This window comes from Brassica napus, chromosome C2 (genome assembly GCF_020379485.1).
Source record: "Brassica napus cultivar Da-Ae chromosome C2, Da-Ae, whole genome shotgun sequence".
NCBI lineage: Eukaryota > Viridiplantae > Streptophyta > Magnoliopsida > Brassicales > Brassicaceae > Brassica > Brassica napus.
This window is the reverse complement of record NC_063445.1, coordinates 12,061,884-12,082,081: the sequence shown is the minus strand read 5'-3', so window position 1 is coordinate 12,082,081 and position 20,198 is coordinate 12,061,884. Positions and strand designations below refer to the sequence as shown.

The 20,198-nt window shown below is 34.2% G+C and overlaps 4 protein-coding genes and 1 pseudogene across 4 annotated transcripts; 1 reads left to right on the top strand and 4 right to left on the bottom strand.

Moving 5' to 3' along the window:
* Positions 1-2,459: 2,459 nt before the first annotated feature.
* LOC125582060 lies at positions 2,460-5,753 on the bottom strand (annotated as a pseudogene).
* Positions 4,917-5,456, bottom strand: LOC106418789 (40S ribosomal protein S11-3-like). The gene is made up of 3 exons (XM_048748746.1): positions 5,398-5,456; positions 5,179-5,307; positions 4,917-5,097 (listed from the first exon to the last, which is right to left on the bottom strand). The coding sequence occupies exons 1-3, from the start codon at positions 5,454-5,456 to the stop codon at positions 4,917-4,919; spliced, it is 369 nt and encodes a 122-aa protein (XP_048604703.1).
* Positions 5,754-14,959: 9,206 nt separating the features above from the next.
* Positions 14,960-15,639, top strand: LOC106418798 (arabinogalactan protein 22). Its single transcript, XM_013859555.3, has 2 exons — positions 14,960-15,248; positions 15,348-15,639. Exons 1-2 carry the CDS (start codon positions 15,131-15,133, stop codon positions 15,419-15,421), a joined length of 192 nt encoding a protein of 63 aa, XP_013715009.1. The 5' UTR covers positions 14,960-15,130; the 3' UTR covers positions 15,422-15,639.
* Positions 15,640-17,175: 1,536 nt separating this feature from the next.
* Positions 17,176-18,138, bottom strand: LOC111211523 (late embryogenesis abundant protein 49-like). The gene is made up of 2 exons (XM_022712682.2): positions 18,040-18,138; positions 17,176-17,760 (listed from the first exon to the last, which is right to left on the bottom strand). Exons 1-2 carry the CDS (start codon positions 18,124-18,126, stop codon positions 17,620-17,622), a joined length of 228 nt encoding a protein of 75 aa, XP_022568403.1. The 5' UTR covers positions 18,127-18,138; the 3' UTR covers positions 17,176-17,619.
* On the bottom strand, positions 17,239-17,553 carry LOC106408825 (late embryogenesis abundant protein 50-like). Its single transcript, XM_013849522.2, has one exon. The coding sequence runs from the start codon at positions 17,551-17,553 to the stop codon at positions 17,239-17,241; it is 315 nt and encodes a 104-aa protein (XP_013704976.2).
* Positions 18,139-20,198: the final 2,060 nt, after the last annotated feature.

Genomic DNA, 20,198 nt, shown 5'->3' with positions numbered 1-20,198 from the left:
CGCCGTATAGAAGGCTTCTACCCAGCGATTCAGAGGTAGGTGAGAATGGAACATCATGGATAATCCTAGTTCAGTGAGATGTCGGTGTTTTCTCTCTGCTAGACCATTCTGCTCTGGTGTATAGGGACATGATACACGGTGTTGAATCCCATGATGACTGAGATGATCTCTGAACCTCTGATTTATATATTCCCCACCACCATCTGACTGAAACACCTTGATCTTCCTGTCAAGTTGGTTTTCGACAAGGTTTTGAAAGGCAGTGAAGACTGATAGAAATTCTATTTTATTATGTAAAGGAAAGAACCACGTATAACGAGTGTGTTCATCCACGAAAATTACATAATAACGGAACCCTTGGTTAGATGTAACAGGTGAGGGTCCCCAAAGATCGCTATGTATGCAATCTAATGGCTCAGAAACAGAAGAACTAGAATAGGAAAACTGAAGACGACTACTCTTTCCCATCTGGCAAGGCTCACAAATGGGAGATGTTCTGCTCTTATTCACTTTAATCTCCTTGCTGGCTTGAAGATGCTGAAGAATTCTGAGGTTTGAGTGTCCTAAGCGATGGTGCCACACTGCCTCTGAAACAGCTACATGACGACTTGAGTAGAAGGCAGCAAACTCATCACTCTTCAGCATATATAACCCTTAAGTTCGTGGACCCTTTGACACCACTTTCTGAGTTTGGAGATCAATCACAGACACATTATGAGCATCGAAATAGACTCCACACGGGTAGTCATCACAGAGCTTAGATACTGACAACAAAGATTTCTTAATATCTGGACAGACAAGAACTTCTTTTAAAGGAATTGTACCTGAACCAGAGGTGATGTTAGCGGCTCCAACATGAGTGATAGGGAGGTATGCTCCGTCTCCAACCATAACATCATCGTTTCCTTCATAGGAATGGGCATTGTGGAGATTCTGAGTGGAGGATGTGACATGAGTCGTTGCTCCTGAGTCAGGATACCACTCCTTTCCACTCTCATCAGTCATCCTCAGGGCAGAGAAAGCATCATTGCTCTGGTAGTTATTGTCAAACCTGTTGTAACACTTGAGCGCGGTATGACCAATACGCCCACAAATCTGACATGTAGGCATGTTACCAGAGCCTGTTGGAGTTGACTGATGCTGAGTGAAGCCATGACCTCTGGTTGAATATCCACCACGACCTCTGTAGTAGCTTGATCTACCTCGTCCTCTCTGTTGTGGATTGTAAGTTGGAGCAGCTTGCTTGTGTTCTTGAGAGTTCTGGTATTGGTGAGTGTTGAACACCATATGTGGAGAGACTGTGGCATTTTCTTCATATGACTTAAGCTTTGAGTCAAAGCCCTGAACTTCAGACACAACGTCGTTGAAGGTTGGCTGAGGGAACTTGGTGAGGGAGCTTTGAATGACGGTAGTGATAGGGTCATACTCCCTTCCAAGGCCATTGAGAAAGCCAAAGATCTTCATCGACTCATCAATAGGCTTTCCAATAGAACTCAAAGCATCACACATTGACTTGAACTCTCTACTGTAAACCGCAAGCGTCTTCCCTTTGTTGGTCAACAGCTGAAGGTTGCGGCGTAACGTGAACTCACGAGCCAAGGAACTCTTGTTGAAGTTTTCCGCAAGCGAGAGCCAGATCTGTCTTGAGGTAGGGAGATTATGAACGTACCCTAGAACTTCCTCTGACAGGGTACCAAACAACCACGAACGCACTAGTTGATCATAACAGAACCAGGACTCATACGCCGGGTTAGGGTTTTCGACATCGACACCATCTTGAACCACCGTTACAGTAGCCTCCGGTTGCATCACACCACCATTGACGAAGCCAATCAGCTTCTGACTGGACAGTAAGGACTCGAACTGGGTCTTCCAGAGTAAGTAGTTCCCATCGTTGAGCTTGAGAGTAACAGAGCTCAGGATGTGAACGTTCTTCGGGAAGGGGTAGGGATCTGCCATTTTTACCTGTTAAGGTTTTGATGGCTCTGATACCATGTGAAAGAAACAAGAAAAAAATAATTTCTCTGAATATAACTTCTCAACTTAATTCTTGAAACAGAGTGATTACATTGATTTATATACAACAAGTCTCCACCCTAGGAACTCTCTAGATCTTTTACAAAACCTTATCTCTCCAGCTGGTAAAGCATAAAGCAGTCAATCACCAAAGGATAAGAACAGCTCAAATCTATTTTGGAGAGGCAAAACGTTCTCCTCCGTACTTTTCTGGTTTTGTCTCTTCTGTTCAGAAGTCGACCGTTGAGGAGAGCTGAACATGGGCTTTGTTAAGCTTTGAGTCAGTTGGGCCTCCTCCGCTCGGCCCACTTCCTTGAGCTGTTCGTATCCTTTGGTGATTGACTGCTTTATGATTTACCAGCTGGAAAGATAAGGTTTTATAAAAGATCTAGAGAGTTCCTAGGGTTGAGACTTGTTGTATATAAATCAATGTAATCACTCTGTTTCAAGAATTAAGCTGAGAAGTTATATTCAAAGAAATTACTCTTTTCTTGTTTCTTTCACATTCTCCACACCTAAAAGTTTTTATAAGATTAAACAAGAATAATCTTATAAAAACTTTTAGGTGAAGTAGACTCAAGTCCAACTAGTCTACTATATTTTGAGGTGGAATAAAGTAAGGAGCTTCAAATGTAGAAGTTGTAGCGTGACTAGCGTTTAAGGGGTACCCATCCACCGGATGGACAGATGTGTGTTGGTCGAAATCAAAGATGTAAACCCAGTTAGGATACAAACCATGGAAGGAAGTAGAAGGGACACAGAACGGTTCAGACTTTGAAAGGAACATGGTCAGATCTCCCATGTCTTGAGTGTAGACCGCGTTTCCTTCTTCGTCTAGCTTGTACACCATTAAATATTCTGTTTTCATTTTGGCAATACCTTCGACGATCGCGGCTGTCTTCCTGTACTGCTTAACCAAAAAAGTCTCACCGGTGGCTCTTGACTCCACCAAGTGCTCGCTCTTCCAGCAAGAATTCATAAGCTCACGTGTGACCATCGGCAGCTTGGGAAGGTTTTGAAATTGCACGTTTTACAGCTTGGGGTCATCGCTGGGTTTGCAGGGGTCCCATGAGCCGATGAGGTGGCCTCCAGATCCGGGAATGCGAAACATGTCGTCTTTCTTTGAAAACATGACACGGGAGGAGTAGAAGCAGGAGCTTTCGATCTTGATGTTGGTCCACTCTGGTTTACTCTTACCGGCTGGTTTGCAAAAGCTGAGTTGAGGTGCCAAGAACTTGACAGCCACGACACAGTCTTCATCATCCTCTGGAGAAGATGATGACATTGACACGTAGGTGACGATTTGGGTTTGGCAATGAAATGGGATCTTTATACAGTGCATACGGGTTTAGATCGTCATGGAGACGCATGATTCCATCTTCCTTCAAACTAGCTACCCACCCATGAGATGCCCCGATGGTTACAATAGTATCAAAACAATCATTGTATACCAACTCCGCTAGACACCTTCTTTTGAAAATGAATGACGCGTAATTTTTTTGGATTGGCATTGATAATGTTGAGTGTTCCAAGGCGATTATCAAGGGAAAACTTGTGTGGTAGACAAGGTTTAGCGCCGATGATGGAACAAGGATGGGTTTGACACAAGGAAGTTGAGAAGGCGTTAGAGAGAAGATGAAAAGATCTTCTCACTAACTCATGTTTCCTCGAGAACCGGCTAAGAAACAGAGACATGAGTGTTCTTAAGCAAAAAACCCGAGAGAGATCTGAGAGAGTTGATGATGTTCCACCTTCTCCACCTAAACTCTTTCCATTAATGCAGAGAATAGTCTTGCCCACCAAGGCAAGGTTTAGTCAGAGGATCTGTAACTTGTTTATATGATAAAGTCTAGTATATGAGCTTTGGAAATAATCTGTTACACTCTGTTTATATGACAAAGTCTAGAACATGAGCTTTGAAAAAATTGTTATACATTATACCTTGTTTATATGACAAGTCTAGAACATGAGAGCTTTGGAAATAAATCTGTTATACTCTATCATCACACATGGGATGTCTTAAACCAAGTGGAGGGTATCCTATACAGCTATGCTATTCTAACACTAATACTATTCCATTTGAACTTAATTTTCTAGTATTTGGAATAACCAAAGGTCCAACACACAAATATGAATCATATGCTTGTGTTTATGATTAGTAATATCTTCTTTAATCTTCCAACTTTTTTGTTCAATATTTTCTATAGATTGATATTGGAGTGGTAACACTAGCATAAACAGCTAGGTTGATTTGTAGCATATGGTTAAGGCCTTGTTCGTTTGTACATCTGGAAGATGCATCCAGATGGTCCATCTAGATGCTTTATCCAGATGCTTCATCTGGATGTTGTTTGTTTCTTCATTTCGTCTATGCATCCAGATGAATCACCTGAATGCAATTATGTTCGTTTGCTTTTTTATTTTTTAACTTGCATCTGCATCCAGGTGGACTTGTTAATGAAGTGACTAAAATATATATTTTTAAATTTTTAGCGGGAAAATAGCATTTTTACGGTTTTGGCGAAAAATAATTTTTGCAGTTTTTGCGAAAAAATGTGTTTTGGCGAAAAGGTGATTTTTCTGGTTTTGGCGGGAAAATACGTTTTTGCGGTTTTAGCGGGAAAATTGTGTAGCAATCTAAATGCATTTGTGCAGTTATTTATTATTTTAATAATGTAAGTGAAAACATAAATTAAGGATCTATCTTTTACTCCATAGTCTGATCAAAGTAGACAAAAGTAGTTGATGTCTAGAGATACCAAACACAAACCAGATGAATGTAGTAATTTAGATAAACCAAAGTAGGTAGATAATCTATCAAGTCGATGACAATCAAAGCCTCCAACAAAAGGGTATCATCAAACAAAACATTACAACATCAAAACCAAGCAAAAGTACTCTTACATTCCAGTGAATGCCTTCTTTGCAAAAGCAGATGCGCCTGCTGGGATCACCTTCAGCACATTGAACCTCACTGTCTTTGACAATGGCCTGCACTGTCCAATGATGACATGATCACCTTCTTTAACACGGAAGCATGGTGAGACATGGGCTGGGATATTGGAGTGTCTCTTCTCATACCTGATCAAAATTTAACGGAGATGTTTATAAATCCTCTAAAACTCTATCAAGAACAGAGGTTTCACACTTGTAAGTAAATACCTTTGATACTTCTTGACAAAGTGGAAATAGTTCCTGCGAAAAATGATGGTTCTCTGCATCTTGGCACTGTGGCAAGTACCAGCTAAGATACGTCCTCTTACGGAAACAGTTCCAGTGAATGGACATTGCCTGTCAATGTAAGTTCATGTTCCACAACAAGCCACGATTAACAAAAAAATATGCCTGAATCTAATTGATCTTTAAACTTAGATAGAGTACATCGAACAATCAGCCAAGCACAAGTTTAGATTTTTAAGAAACCAAACCTTCAATGGCATCACGAGGAGTCTTGAAACCCAATCCAATGTTCTTCCAGAAACGGTTTCCACCTTTGCGAGGTCTCTTTAATAGACTCCTATCAAACATAATAATAGGTCGATGATAAGATGAGGGCGTTTGTCATGGAAGTAATAAGAACGAGAAGAGAGAAAAGACTATTAAATATAAGAAGGATGAACAAAGTGGGGAACGTGAAGTGGATAAATCATTTGACCACACCGGTTTTCAATCTTATATATTAAAACAGAAGTCACAACCTTGATCCATGTGTGATTTTTTAAAAAAAATGATCTAATGGACATATTCTTAAAAAGTTATGTTACATTTAATATATAATCTTATCATTTAAATTTTGGGCCTACCAAAATTTTTTATTAGGCTATCACTAATTGGATTTAAACAATAGATGATCTATTGGATTTATAGATAGTATAAATTAAATATATATAATTTATTGTTGTAATATTATACCTATATATGCTAAATATTTAAATATTTGTCGATGTTAATTTTTAAAATTATAAAGATTTTTTTTTAAATAACAAAAATCATATTATCTAACAATGATTAATCTTTACTACCTTAAACCAATGAAAACAAATTTTAAACTATACAGTTTATTCTAAAAATTAAACAAAAACTAATGTTTAATTATTTACTCGATAATATAAATTTATGAAGCGAAAAGTTTAATTTTTTAAAAACTTTCTAAATTTGTGAAATGTTACAATATCTTTGAATATGACAATAAAACAATATTTTACTAATCTTTATATATATAGTTACGATTTTAATAATGAAATAATAATCCGAAAATATATATATATAAGAAGATACAAATACATGTGAAAGTTTGAAACAATCTATTTAATGGAAAAAATATACAATAAACTTATTATGTTTTAAAAATTGATAGACACATATATATTATAATATATATCAATTTAGAATTGAAAACAAAATATTTATACAAAAATAAATGAAAACAAAAATCTGGGCGGTTGCGTGGATCGAAATCTAGTATTTTCTTCTTTTGTTTTTTTTTGATTTTCAATGGCAAATCTCAGATCCGGGTACGGGCTATTAGTTTCATAGTTTGTGTATATATTTGTGGACAATAATCCCGTATCACCGGTGATCCGACAAATGGTTTGATTAAGCTTATTGCATACCATACCAATATTCTTAAAACGATTTGCTTTTGGTCACCGAAGTGGCTGAGTTCTCAATACTTTTTGCTTTGTTTTCAATGAAATTTGCACGAAGGATCTATTTAGACAGATATCTAGAATTTTGAATTTTGCTAGTCTAACATTTGATCCATACCAATGATATTAAAGTTGGTTTTGTTTTGGTGAGTTTTCGGTACATTTTTGATATTTGTTTGGATCTGGGTTGAGATCGTAGGCCTTTTTAGCTGTTGTACAGTTATAAGGGCATCTTCATCCCTACTCCATTTTTTTTCTAAAATGGAGTAAAAGTGATTATGGAATAAAGAATGCTCCAACCCAACTTCATATCTCACTCCATAATGAAGTTTACTCCATAAATAGAGTAATCTATTTTTTTTTTGGTTCATCACTCCATTATAGAGTGGGAAATGGAGTAGGATTAGAGCAATTTTACTCAATTTTCACTTTTACTCCATTTTGGAGGAAAAATGGTGTTTTACATTGGAGATGCTCTAAAATGCCTAATTTTTTTGCTGAGTTTTCTGTACATTTTTGATATTTGTTTTAATGAGATTTACTCGAAGGATCTATTTAGGCAGATAGCTAAAATTTTGAATTTAGCTAGTCTAACATTTGATCCTTACCAATAACCATAATATTAAAGCTATTAATCTAAGATTTGATTTTTTTTTCTGAGTTTTCAGTACATTTTTATATTTGTTTGGAACTGGGCCGAGATCATAGGTTTTTTTTGTACACTTATAAAATGCATATTTTCTATTCGATTAGAGTTTTAGGGTTTTTCATCTCCGCCTTTCGACGAGCTCTAAATTGGTAAGCTTTTCACCTATCTAATTTCAGATCTATGTTGTTATCTCTTCTGTTTTCCCTAATCTACAACTATCATTGTACACTTAGAGCATCTCCAACCCCTAGCTATTTTCACCTCTATATACTATAATAGAGGTAAAGTGCTTCATCCCATCTCTATTTCCACCTCTAAAATATTTTTTCCTCTATTTATAGAAGAAAAAATAGCATTCCTCTATTATAGAGTTATACTTTTTTATTTTCAAAATAGTCTTTTAACTTTCAAATTTTTATAGTTGTAACCAAAATAATTATATTTATAAAGAAATACAGCTTTTTAGGAGTATAATAACATTTTGTATTTACATAATAGTCTTTTAACAAAACTTTAGTTTAAAAAAATTCATAAGTTTATGAAAATATTTTAAAAGTTAAAAATAAATAGGGTTAGTTATCAACTTTTATAAACAAAATGTATCTTTTGTAAAATTAAAATACAATCTTTTGAGAATATTCCTTTATAGAGGCAAAAATAGAGAAATACATTGGAGAGAAATTCATCTCTATTTTAGAGATGCTCTATTTTAGAAGTAAAAATAGGAGAATACATTGGAGATGGTCTTATAATCAGGAAATGGTACCTAACGTCGTAAAACCTTCTGGCAGCAGAAACGATTATCAGTCTTTCACTCTGAAAAATCAATTGTCTATCATTGCCATATCTGATCCAAATGCCACCCAGTCTTGCTTCTCTCTAGTGGTTAGAGCCAGTTCTTCCAGAGATCCTCAAGATTTAATCTTCTCTTTTTTTTTAATTTCATTTGATGCTTTATACTTAGCTACTAATTACTAATAGCTGAATCGAAGATATAAACATATAGATATTTTTTTGGATCCAAATACAAAGTTTTAACTGGGCCGACTATCTGATCTCCGGCCTTTGTAGCTCTTGTACACATATAAAATATGTAATTTCTATGCGATTAGGGTTTTTCATCTCCATGTGTACAAATTTTGCCTCTCGCCGAACTAAGCTAAATTTGTAAGTTGTTCTCAAACATATTTTGTTATATTTTTCACCTATCTAGTGATTCTACATATATGATTGTGATGTTCTAAAGCGATTATGTGTGTATTTCATGTCATTGGTTCTTCCGCTTGATATTAAAGTTTCAGATCTCGATTATATTGTTGTTTTTATGTTGTTATCTCTTTCTGTTTGTGTTAATCTACATATATTGTTTCTTAGCTAAAAACATACACATAATCGCTTTAGAACATCACAATCATTTATGTAAAATCACTAGATAGGCGAAAAATATAACAAAATATGCTGGAAAACAACTTACTAATTTAGCTGAGAGAAACAATACATACATAATCGTAGTGTTTGTCCGCCGAACAGAGCTGTTGTTGCTTTCATTATGTCAGAAAATAGAACGTAAAGTTGAAAAACCTTTCAACATCAGAAATGATTATGAACCCTTCACTCTCAAAAATATTTTGGATGTCATTGCGATATTTGACTCATATGCCACTGACTCTTTACCTCTCATTAGTGGTTAGATCTGGTTCTTCGAGAGATCCTCAAAATGCTCTGGGATTAGCACATCTTTTGGAGCATATGGTCTCGTTTTCAAGAAAGAGTTTTTGTTGGATTTGTTAACAAAGGAGCTAAGAGAAACAATACCTAATTCGAAGGTGAAGAAAAACTGTTTAGTCGCTGGATCAATATTTACAGTGTAAAGCTTGACGCAGACAGACTATTTATTGTCATAGCTTGTAGCTCTTGTACACATATAAAATGTCCAATTTCTATGCGATTAGGGTTTTTCATCTCCATGTGTACAAACTTTGCCTCTCGCCGAACTAAGCTAAATTGGTAAGTTGTTCTCAAACATACTTTGTTATATTCTTCGCCTATCTAGTGATTCATAGGTGAGTGTGATGTTCTAAAGCGATTATATGTGTATTTCATGTCATTAGCTCTTACGCTTGATCTTAAAGTTTCAGATCTCGATTATATTGTTGTTTTTATGCTGTTATCTCCTTTTGTTTGCGGTAATCTACATATATTGTATGATTTTATCTCGATTCATGTCATTGTTTCTACATAAATCTTAAGTAACAATGACATGAATCGAGATAAAATCATACAATATATGTAGAATAAAACAAAAAGAAAGAGATAACAACATAAAAACACAATATAATCGAGATCTAAAACTTTAAGATCATCCGCCCTCCAATAAATCATGCAGTTGTCGCTGCATACATCTATTACCTGATACGATAAATCAAGACCAGCTACGAGTTTCTGAACCTCGTAGTATGAACCAGGAGCTACATTAGCCTCGGGTAGAATACCTTTTACAAAATCAGCAATCGCATCCACACAGTCTTCAGCCAAATTATAATATGTTTTAATGCCCATCAATCTTGTAGCAGATGATAAAGCTAAATGACCATCTCTGCAACCTTCGTACAATGGTTGCTTTCTAGCATCCAACATATCATAAAATCTCCTAGCTTGTGCATTGGGTAAATCTTCCCCTCTAAAATGATCATTTACCATCTGCTCAGTACCTACACCATAATCTATATTCGTTCTAATTGGTTCTTCTAATCTAACCGCTGGCTGAGGTTCGCTAGTACTACCATGTTAATAATCAGTTTCCCCATGATGATACCAAATTTTGTAACTTCGTGTAAACCCACTCAAATATAGATGAGTCCAAACATCCCACTCTTTAATAACCTTTCTATTTTTACAATTAGAGCAAGGACATCTTAACATACATGTTTTTGCTTCCAGTTGTCGGTGAACTAACACCATGAATTCGGTTATACCTCGTTGGTATTCTTTCGTAAGCAATCTCGTGTTCGGATCCAAATGAGGTCGATCGATCTAAGAACGAAAATAATTTGAAGAAGACATGTTTTTTATGAATCAAATTCGTGTGTAAAGAGAGTAAGAGGGAGGATGAAGATATGGAGTGAATGAAGAGGAAGAGGGGTGCTTGTATTTATAGTTGAAATTCTGCCGACAGACCGAGGAAATTCCGACGGAATACCGACGGCAACGGCTCTTTCCTCGGAATTTCCTCGGAATTTTTAAAATCCCCCAACGGCTCTCTAACGGCTATAATATATCCTCGGAATTCATCGGTTTGTTCCGAGGAATACATTTTTTCTCGGTATTCCATAAGAATATTCCGACGGATTGATATTTCCTCGGAATTCCATCGGTATATTCCGAAGAAATTCCGAGGAAACCAAATTTTGTGTTTCCTCGGAATATCCTCGGAAATTCCTCGGGATATTCCGAGGATTTCATTTTCCGTCGGAATGTCCGTCAGAATACCGCTGTTTTCTTGTAGTGTGTCATTGTTTCTACATAAATCTTAAGTAACAATGACATGAATCGAGATAAAATCATACAATATATGTAGAATAACACAAACAGAAAGAGATAACAACATAAAAACACAATATAATCGAGATCTAAAACTTTAAGATCAAGCGGAAGTGCCAATGACATGTAAAAACATACACATAATCGCTTTAGAACATCACAATCATCTATGTAAAATCACTAGATAGGCGAAGAATATAACAAAATATGTTGGAAAACAATTTACTAATTTAGCTAAGAGAAACAATACATACATAATCGTGGCGTTTGTCCGCCGAACAGAGCTGTTGTTGCTTTCATTATGTCAGAAAATAGAACTTAAAGTTGAAAACCCTTTCAACATGAGAAATGATTATGAATCCTTCACTCTCAAAAATCTTTTGGCTATCATTGCGATATCTGACCCATATGCCACTGAGTCTTTACCTCTCATTAGTGGTTAGATCTGGTTCTTCGAGAGATCCTCAAAATGATATGGGATTAGCACATCTTTTGGAGCATATGGTCTTGTTTTCAAGAAAGAGTTTTTGTTAGATTTGTTAGCAGAGAAGCTAAGGGAAACAATACCTCATTCAAAGGTCCTAAAACGAGACCATATGCTCCAAAAGATGTGCTAATCATGGAGCATTTTGAGGATCTCTCGAAGAACCAGCTCTAACCACTAATGAGAGGTAAGACTCAGTAGCATTTGGGTCAGATATCGCAATGACAGCCAAACGGTTTTCGAGAGTGAAGGATTCATAATCATTTATGCTGCCGAAATATTTTCAACTTTACGTTCCATTTCCTGACATAATGAAAGCAACAACAGGCCTGTTCGGCGGACAAACGCTGCGGCAACAATGGCGATCAATATGTACAAGGCACATTGAAGAAATTTTGTCTGTGTGAATCGCAGTGTTCATTTAATTATATAGGTGAAGACAAACTGTTTAGTCGCCGGATTAAAAAATCAAAACCTCCAGAATTAAATTAATTCGCTATCGTCCTTTTTTCTCTCATCATCGAAATGCCGAAGCGGTGATTTCTCCGTTTTTATGTGTATTTTTTAACCGCAAGACGCTGCCGCATCGTTTGTCCGCCGAACAGCGCAATGAATGATTTTAAGCAAAAAACTCGAGAGATATTTGAGAGAATTGTAGATGTTCCACCTTGTCCACCTAAACTCTTTCCATTAATGCAGATAATAGTCTTACCCACCTAAACTCGGAGGAGTTGTATTTATTTTTATTACTATACATATTCTTTTCCTTCATGATATTAGTGAATTTATCGTAATTGAATATTTAGTGATTTATTTTGGATTTTCTTATATATTTATTTTCTATTTTTGAAAATTCAACTGAGGATACACACACCACAAAGAATCAAAGATCTACAAACATTTCATCTTAAGGTTAACTTGGTAAGTTATTTACGATTTATTTTATTTATTATTTTTTTCTTCATGAATTTCCGTAGTTGATCGCTTGGCAATTTATTTTGGAAGTTCTTAGCGGAAAGAAAGATAGTATTTGTTTTTCAATTTCTTTACAAAACATTTTCCCTAGATATTTAACATTGTAAACTGGGAATTATTCTAATGTTACAGTCAGTGATGTTAACTAATGTTAAATTTTTATTTTTATCGGTCACAGTGATCAAACAATTTCCACATAAAAACTTCATTTTTTACTAGTGGAAAAACAAATTTAAGACTATACATTTTAGTGTCCTAGTTGTGCAGAACTAAATTTACAAGATGTCCATTTTCAAAAATATAATGGTTCTTAAATAGAAATTATTATACTTTTATTATTATATTTTGTCTTTAATGTTTGATAGAACGCGGGTGTTTTCTCATTTTGTATTGAATAATATTTATGATTGATGAACAGTTTAATGGTTTGTACATCTGTTACTTTTTCAAATTGTGGTTAGTTGTTAAACCAATTAGATATGAATAGGGCTGTTCAATATGGTAAAACCGAACCGTACCGAACCGAACCGAACCGAAATAGACAATATGGTTTGGTTTTGGTATATACCATATAAACCGAATGGATATAATTTTATAAAAACCGTAGGATTTGGATATGGTTTGGTATATAACCGATTAAACTGAATAAACCGAACAAAACCGATTAAAAGTAGAAACATGTAAATATGTATATATTTTATAACAATACATGAAAATCTATTTGTTACATAAGTTAAATTTGTGTTAATAACTATTACCATAATTTTATAGTAATAAAGAACCTTAATTTGTAAAACACTTGAACTATAATTAAATAACAATACATCGGAATTCAGACATCTTATTTTCTAAGCCATCTTTTGATCTTTTTGCTTTATTTTAGTCTTCACTAAATTAATATGAAGATTATAAATTTGATGCACAATAATTAATGAAAAATTTTCACAACAACTTTTTTCTTATCTGTAAATAAACAGAGTTTCGTGTTCGATTGAAAAAGTATGACTTTAATGAACACTAAATATGGAAGAGTGGAAAAACTTTTCTTTCATGTTTCTGTTTTGTTTCATATTTTTATTTTCAAAATTTGAAGCTTTGATTTTAGTTATAGATTTGATTATTTTATTTGATGGTAGAAGCATTTTTACTTTTTTGTTCATTTATTTGAACATGTAATATATTTTTAATAAATGACTGTGTTGACAATATGACTCTAAAATTCATATTATATGATCTCAAACTAAATAATTATGTTTTTTGGTATAAAACCGAATAAACCGAAAACCGACGGTATATAAACCGAACCGAACCGAAGTAAATATGGATTTAGAATAGTAGTTATATTTTACTAACCGAAATACCGAAAACCGAAAAAAACCGAACCTAAACCGAACCGATATCCGGATTGAACACCCCTAGATATGATATATAAAATATATCAGTCATTTGATTGTTTTTATATATTAAAGTCTTTATTTATTTTATTTATTTATTGGATGTTCCTAGCGGAAGCAAATATATTATTTGTTTTTCTATTTCTTTAGAAAACATATTTGCGTTAATAGCAAAGAAGCAGAGCAAGAACAAGGAAGGACTATATTTTTTTGAACAACAAGGAAGTACTACTTACCAAAAAGGATTTAAAACAAAACATTTTTGTCAAATGGCTCGATCTTATAACAACAGAGAAGATCTATTCTTCGCTGCTCCAACGTCTCTATGACTTTGTGGAATATGCCTCATGGTGGACTAGGATTGAATTTAACGTGGGTCAAACTATGTACATAAAAAGGAAAAACAAGTAAAAAATATCATCTTGATCCATAGTTTAGGGGTCAAATGCTAAACTTTACCAAGATAGCTACTGATTTTTCATTGTTTCTATGAAAACAAAACAATATTTATACAGATTTAAAGGGTGTCAGGTGACACCCATTGGTCTACGTAGGTCTGCCACTGCAGCTAGCTTGAGGTTCAGTTTTCCTGAAAACATTAGATCTCCTTGAGATGAAAACCGGGGAAAATAGTCTAATGGAGCTAAGATCAACTCTAATGGTTCACTCTATTTTTCATTCTAAAATAGAGTAATTTTATACTAGAGTTGAGTTATACTCAAATGGTACTCTAGAATAAAAAATAAAGTGATGAACAAAAAAACAACTTACTTTATATATAGAGTAAAGCCATTATTTACTTTATTATAGAGCAAAAATAGAATACAATTGTAGTATTTTTACTTTAAACTCTAATTTAGAGCGGAAAATTGAGGGGGTTGGAGATGTCATAAAGACTAGATTTTGCATATAAGTAGCAAATGGAAAGATGATCTTGATTATGATGACCAAAAACATAAGATTTGAAACTTTAGTTATCAAGGAATGTTTTTATTCGGTTTAGCTTTTAATACAGTAAAAATATTCGTGAAACCGAAAATTGCAAAACGAGAAAGTATTGAGAGAAAGAAACAGGCTGGAGAATATTCGTTTTTTATGATCCTTCTCTAACACAGCTTAGAAACAGAGCATGATTAACCGTTTTTCCCGTTAATCTACAATTAATTAAAATAAATAAAAAAGACAACGCACCAACAACCAACGAGTAACTAGAGTTTAAGACAGAGAAGATGTGTGTCAGATAAGACCCAAGCTGTCCGGGCCCTACATTCCTTTAGGCATGTCTTTTTACTATTTAACCGAATCTTAGCTCTCTTGTTCTTTCACCAGTCGGCATTTTCTTGATTTTGGTGAGAGATTTCATTAAGAAAAGAAAAAAAAGACATTCCCTCGCCGGAATAATCACCGGAGATAAAGAAAAAGAATGGCGTCCCTGAAATTTCCTTTGGAGATTCTCGCCGTCTTCGTCATCATCTCCGTGATTCTCTTGCCGATTGCTCATGCACAATCACATTCGCCAGCTCCAGCACCCACCAGCGATGGTGTTATAATCTTCGATTCACAATTCCATTTTAGAATTTAACTAATCTTTAAGAAGTATTGGATTATTAATGTTTGTTTTTGATATTGGGATATGGCAGGAACATCTATAGATCAGGGGGTAGCGTATGTTCTAATGATGGTGGCTTTGGCGTTGACTTATTTCATTCATTGAACTTGATGGATCCTCCAGTTTGTTCTTCCTCCACAATACTTTTGTTTCCTAGTGCTCTTAATCATTTTGGCCCTTCTTTATGTTGTTGGATTGACGTGAGATTCGTAGAAAGTCAAAATATAGTTAGGTTTTGGACATCATGCTTTGTTCTGTTTTTGTTGGTTGGATGATTCGTGTAACTTCTTATTCTTGGTTAATGGAAAAAAGTAATTATAATATTTTTCAATCACGAGGTAATTATATCGCTGGTATATATTAAAATAAAAGCATTACAACATTTCAGGTAACCACGTGTCATCTCCACAATGATTCTTAAAATACTTAGAGAAATAAGTTGGTTCATCTAAATATTTAATTAACTTTTTATTAAACTAGTTATAAATTAATTATTAATTTTCTCAATTCTTTCCTTAAATAAAAATTACGGAATTGCCTAATGTGGCTAAAGTATATATGACAATTAATGATTTTGAATAATAAACATTTGATACAAATTAGTGTATTCTCTATTATTTTTGTTTAACTTTAAGTTACTAAAATAAGTTAAACAATCACATTAACCATATAATAAAAATTTAGATTTTTTCGTATATGTTATATTTTGAACTTTTTAAAAAGTCTCACATTAAAAAATTTATGATCCATGATTATTTTTTTTATGACAAGATACAAATTATTACAAAATCATGTAAGTAGAAATTCTCATATATATTAATATCTTTTAATTAAATTATATACCATAGAAAATACATAAATATTTTAATTTTAAAATTTGCTCTGAACAACTTTTTTCGATAAAATCTCTAAACAAATACTAACAACTTAATATTTAAATTTTAAAATTTGCATTGAATGTTTATAAAAATTATAAATTACTATAACTTTCAAAAACATTGCACAATGGAAATTTGTTATCAACGATTTAAATTTTTGTTATAAAGATACAAATAAGTAGAAGGCATCATTTAACAATATATCAATATTAAAAATATATTGGTTATCTATGTATATATTATGTAAATTTAATTATATAAAATAGAAAATGAAAAACTGATTGTTTGGATTAATAGAATTTATTTACGTATTTACACCAATTTAATTATATACGTAATAGTTACTGACTTTTTCATTATCTAATATATATATTATTTTATAATATATAAAAGAACATATTATACATAATTTTACGTATTATTACTGAAAAGAAGAAAGCCCATTATTAATTCGATAGTAAATTTGGTAAACGACAGGAAGTGAATTTTTATTAAGGAGGTGATAGTTATTAGAAATGCTATTAGAAAATAACAAAAGGATACGGCTGAGTTATTTTCAGTATTGAATAACTCCTTCAAAACGAATAATTGATACAATTAAGTCCATCAATTATTATTGACTCACTTCTTCCCCTCTAATTTAACAATGTACCAACTACCATCATTCTCACTAGTTTACACAAGTTGTCTCAAACTCTCTTCGGGCGATCCCGTTTGTAAGTTTTTGTGACTATTCAAAGCTAGGGACCAAATGGAAGGAAAAGAAATTGGAGACAATCATGGTTATTCTATCAATCACCATGCAACCGTATAATAGAAAAATTAAGAGTTGCACCTACCTCTCTAAGATTCAGAACTGCAAATATCTTTACACTGGCTTAAGTTTTGAATATGCTTAAGTTTTGATGTCTCAGTTCGTTGTTTATGGTAAAGATAGTTGTTGTGCGCTTTCCTATAGTTCATTTTGTGCAACTGAAGAGAGGCAATAAAAGTCATTAGACCATATATAATATGTAACCGTTATATAGATATTGCAAATTAATATCATAGAGAGGGACTGCGATTTAATCTATAAGCTGCAGTGACAGACTCAGCGACGCCTCCAGGAATAATATGGTTGTAGGGAGGATGAGTGAGCTCAGCCTGAACCACTGCTTCCGCGTCTTCACTTGTTACTGATCTATCTCTTGTTATCTTCACATCAATCTCCGCGATAATATCGCGCAGATGAATCTTATTCTCATCTTCTTTACCTATCTTTTTGTTACGAGTAACCGCCTCATTTGCCACGGCTGTTATACTACCGCCGCTCTCTCCAGTAGCTCTAGCTTCCACCTCTTTTATGGCAGCTAAGACCATGATTAACCCGGGGTTCTTAGAATGGGGTTCTTAGCAGAAGTTAAGAACCATCCTAAGAACCCCAGGTTAATCATGCTCGAAGTCTCTGGTTTCCACAGGCTTGTAGCCGACGTTAATGGATGCTGCTTTGAGAGCCTCCGTCAATCTTGCCGACCTCCCGATAAGGGCATTAGCCGCCGTGGAAAATTCTTCTGTGGGACCTACAAACTGTATCAAAATGTTTACACATCACATTTGCATGTTACTATGGTCGCAATTGTTTCACAAACCTATGTTTCTATCCCACATCGGAATCGAACTAGCTAGGGGCTCAACACATCATGACACATTGTTACAAGACCTATGTCTTGTTGGTCATAAGTTAGCTACCTTGGTTTCCTAATGGTTGTATCATTTGCTTCTTGTAAGTTCTAACACAAACGCGTTTATTCTTTTGGTTCGTTAGTAGAGCATACCCAATAACAAAAACCAATAACTATATTATACCTGTCCACCGTGATTTGATTGAGAGACCCTAAAGTGCTCCTCTACAGAGATGTTGGTGAAACTAGCACCATCCTTTGATGCAGTCATTTTTTAAGTATTTGAACTCTGTTCTTGTTTTTTTCTTCCTCTTTAGTTTAAATAAGCCTCAACCTCACCAGATACACGTCAGTGTTAACAGTACACGTGTTCACATTTGGTGCGAGAGTTGCATCGGTGAGACCAACGCGGATGATACTTTTGGCCATTTGGGCCTCACTGAATGACATTAAGCATTTAAGTTTAACACATCGATGAAAAAAACTAGCACGTGCATTTCCGGGCCTGGTGAGTCCCAACCCGTTTTCGAAAACTATTCATCCTAGTTGAGAGGCATAGTGAAGATTGATGTAAGTATTGGCTCACTAATGGCCCATATATATACCAAAACTATCCAGCCCTAGTTTATTCAACTGAAGCAATATAGACAAAAACTAAGAATCCAGAAGTTTATACTTCATAGTCCTGACTATCTTGTTTGAATGGGAAAAATATATGATTTCTTATGTGTATGACTTGCGTTCATAGCAAATTTTCTACAAGTTCCAAATATCCATTGTATATAACACTTTAACGTATAGTCCTAAAACAAAGTAAACTGTTTTTGGCTACTTTTTGTGAAGTTGTTGGTTTTTGGTTGTATTGATGTGAATTGTTTGTGATGTGAACAAAGGAGAGATCATGGGAGGATAAGAAGTAAATGAGGGATGACATATAATGTGGCCTACGGTATAGCAAAAATCATTGTCTTAACATCTCTTTTGTCTCTCTCTTTTGTTAAAAAAATATTTTTGTGCGCATCACTTTTTGTCTACACGCGTAACGTTATAAATGTCTTCTTGTTTTTCTTTCTATATCTGCGTCCTCCCTTTTTCTCAATGTTGTAAACATGTTTTTCAACGTGATTAGACAAATAAACAATACCTATGGATTATGAAAGTATTGGTCTGCATTTGTTTGTCCTGGTCCGCATTATGGGAAATATCACCCCGGGTTTCCTGTCAAAATATATCAACCCAATTTTTTTTTTGTCTGGAATGGTTTTTTTTGGGCAAATATTTTTCACATTTAGACTACAATATTGTATAGTAAGATACTGAAATATAGTATATGAAATTATAAATTTATATGATATACCATCGAAATTTGAACAGCTAAACACTTAGCCTAGTTGACAAAACTCAAAAAGACATTTTTGTTATTAGAAATGATAATAGATTGAAGAACCATAACTTACAATGTACAAGACTATGTAATTGATTGGGAGGGGGGGGGGATATAAGCACGCTGTCATTATTCATTTTGACAATTTGTCACTTCGCAAATAGAGAGTAATATCTGAATTTGGTGACTTCCATTCTCCCCCTATTCTACTATTGGATACTGAAAAAAAAAATACATATATACAAGTGAAACTATGTTTACTCAGACACCAAACAGTAATGAAAACTCGTTCAAGAAGATAAGAAATTATCCCTCGTGGATAGTTATAAGGGGATAGCCGAAATAATATAATTAGATATTCATTTTCAGATGTCGATTATAGATTAAAACGAAGAAGGGTTGGACCAAGTAATAATTATGAAATAGCCAAGTTGCTTCATAGTGATACGACAAAAGCTGATGAAACCGGTAGAAAGTGTTTTGCCACTTCTAAATAATTATTAGCAGATGGGTCACACAATATATTCTTTCATATCTTTCTTCTTTTGTATTTTTTTGGGTAAAACAGCTTAAAGCTTGACGCAGACAGACTATTATTGTCATAACGGTTACAGGTCATCAAATAGCTTCTCTTAACCCAAAGTCTCGTAGGACATGAATTGCATGTTCGGGTAGGGATAATTCCTGATTTGTTACTATCGCTAACACATAAATGCAACTACAAACAATATTTAGATTTAGATACATACCAAATTGATTATGCTCGACCATATATTTATAAGCTAGTTTCTGTAGAAGTAACTTTATGTATCTTCCTTATCAAAAAAAAACTTTATGTATCTGCTTCAGTTATATGACTCAAAACATAATTATTGAACCATACAACTGATACATATATAGTTTTTAAAAAATGTATCCGATAATCCAGAGAGCAATTTGCATTTTTATGTATCTGCTTC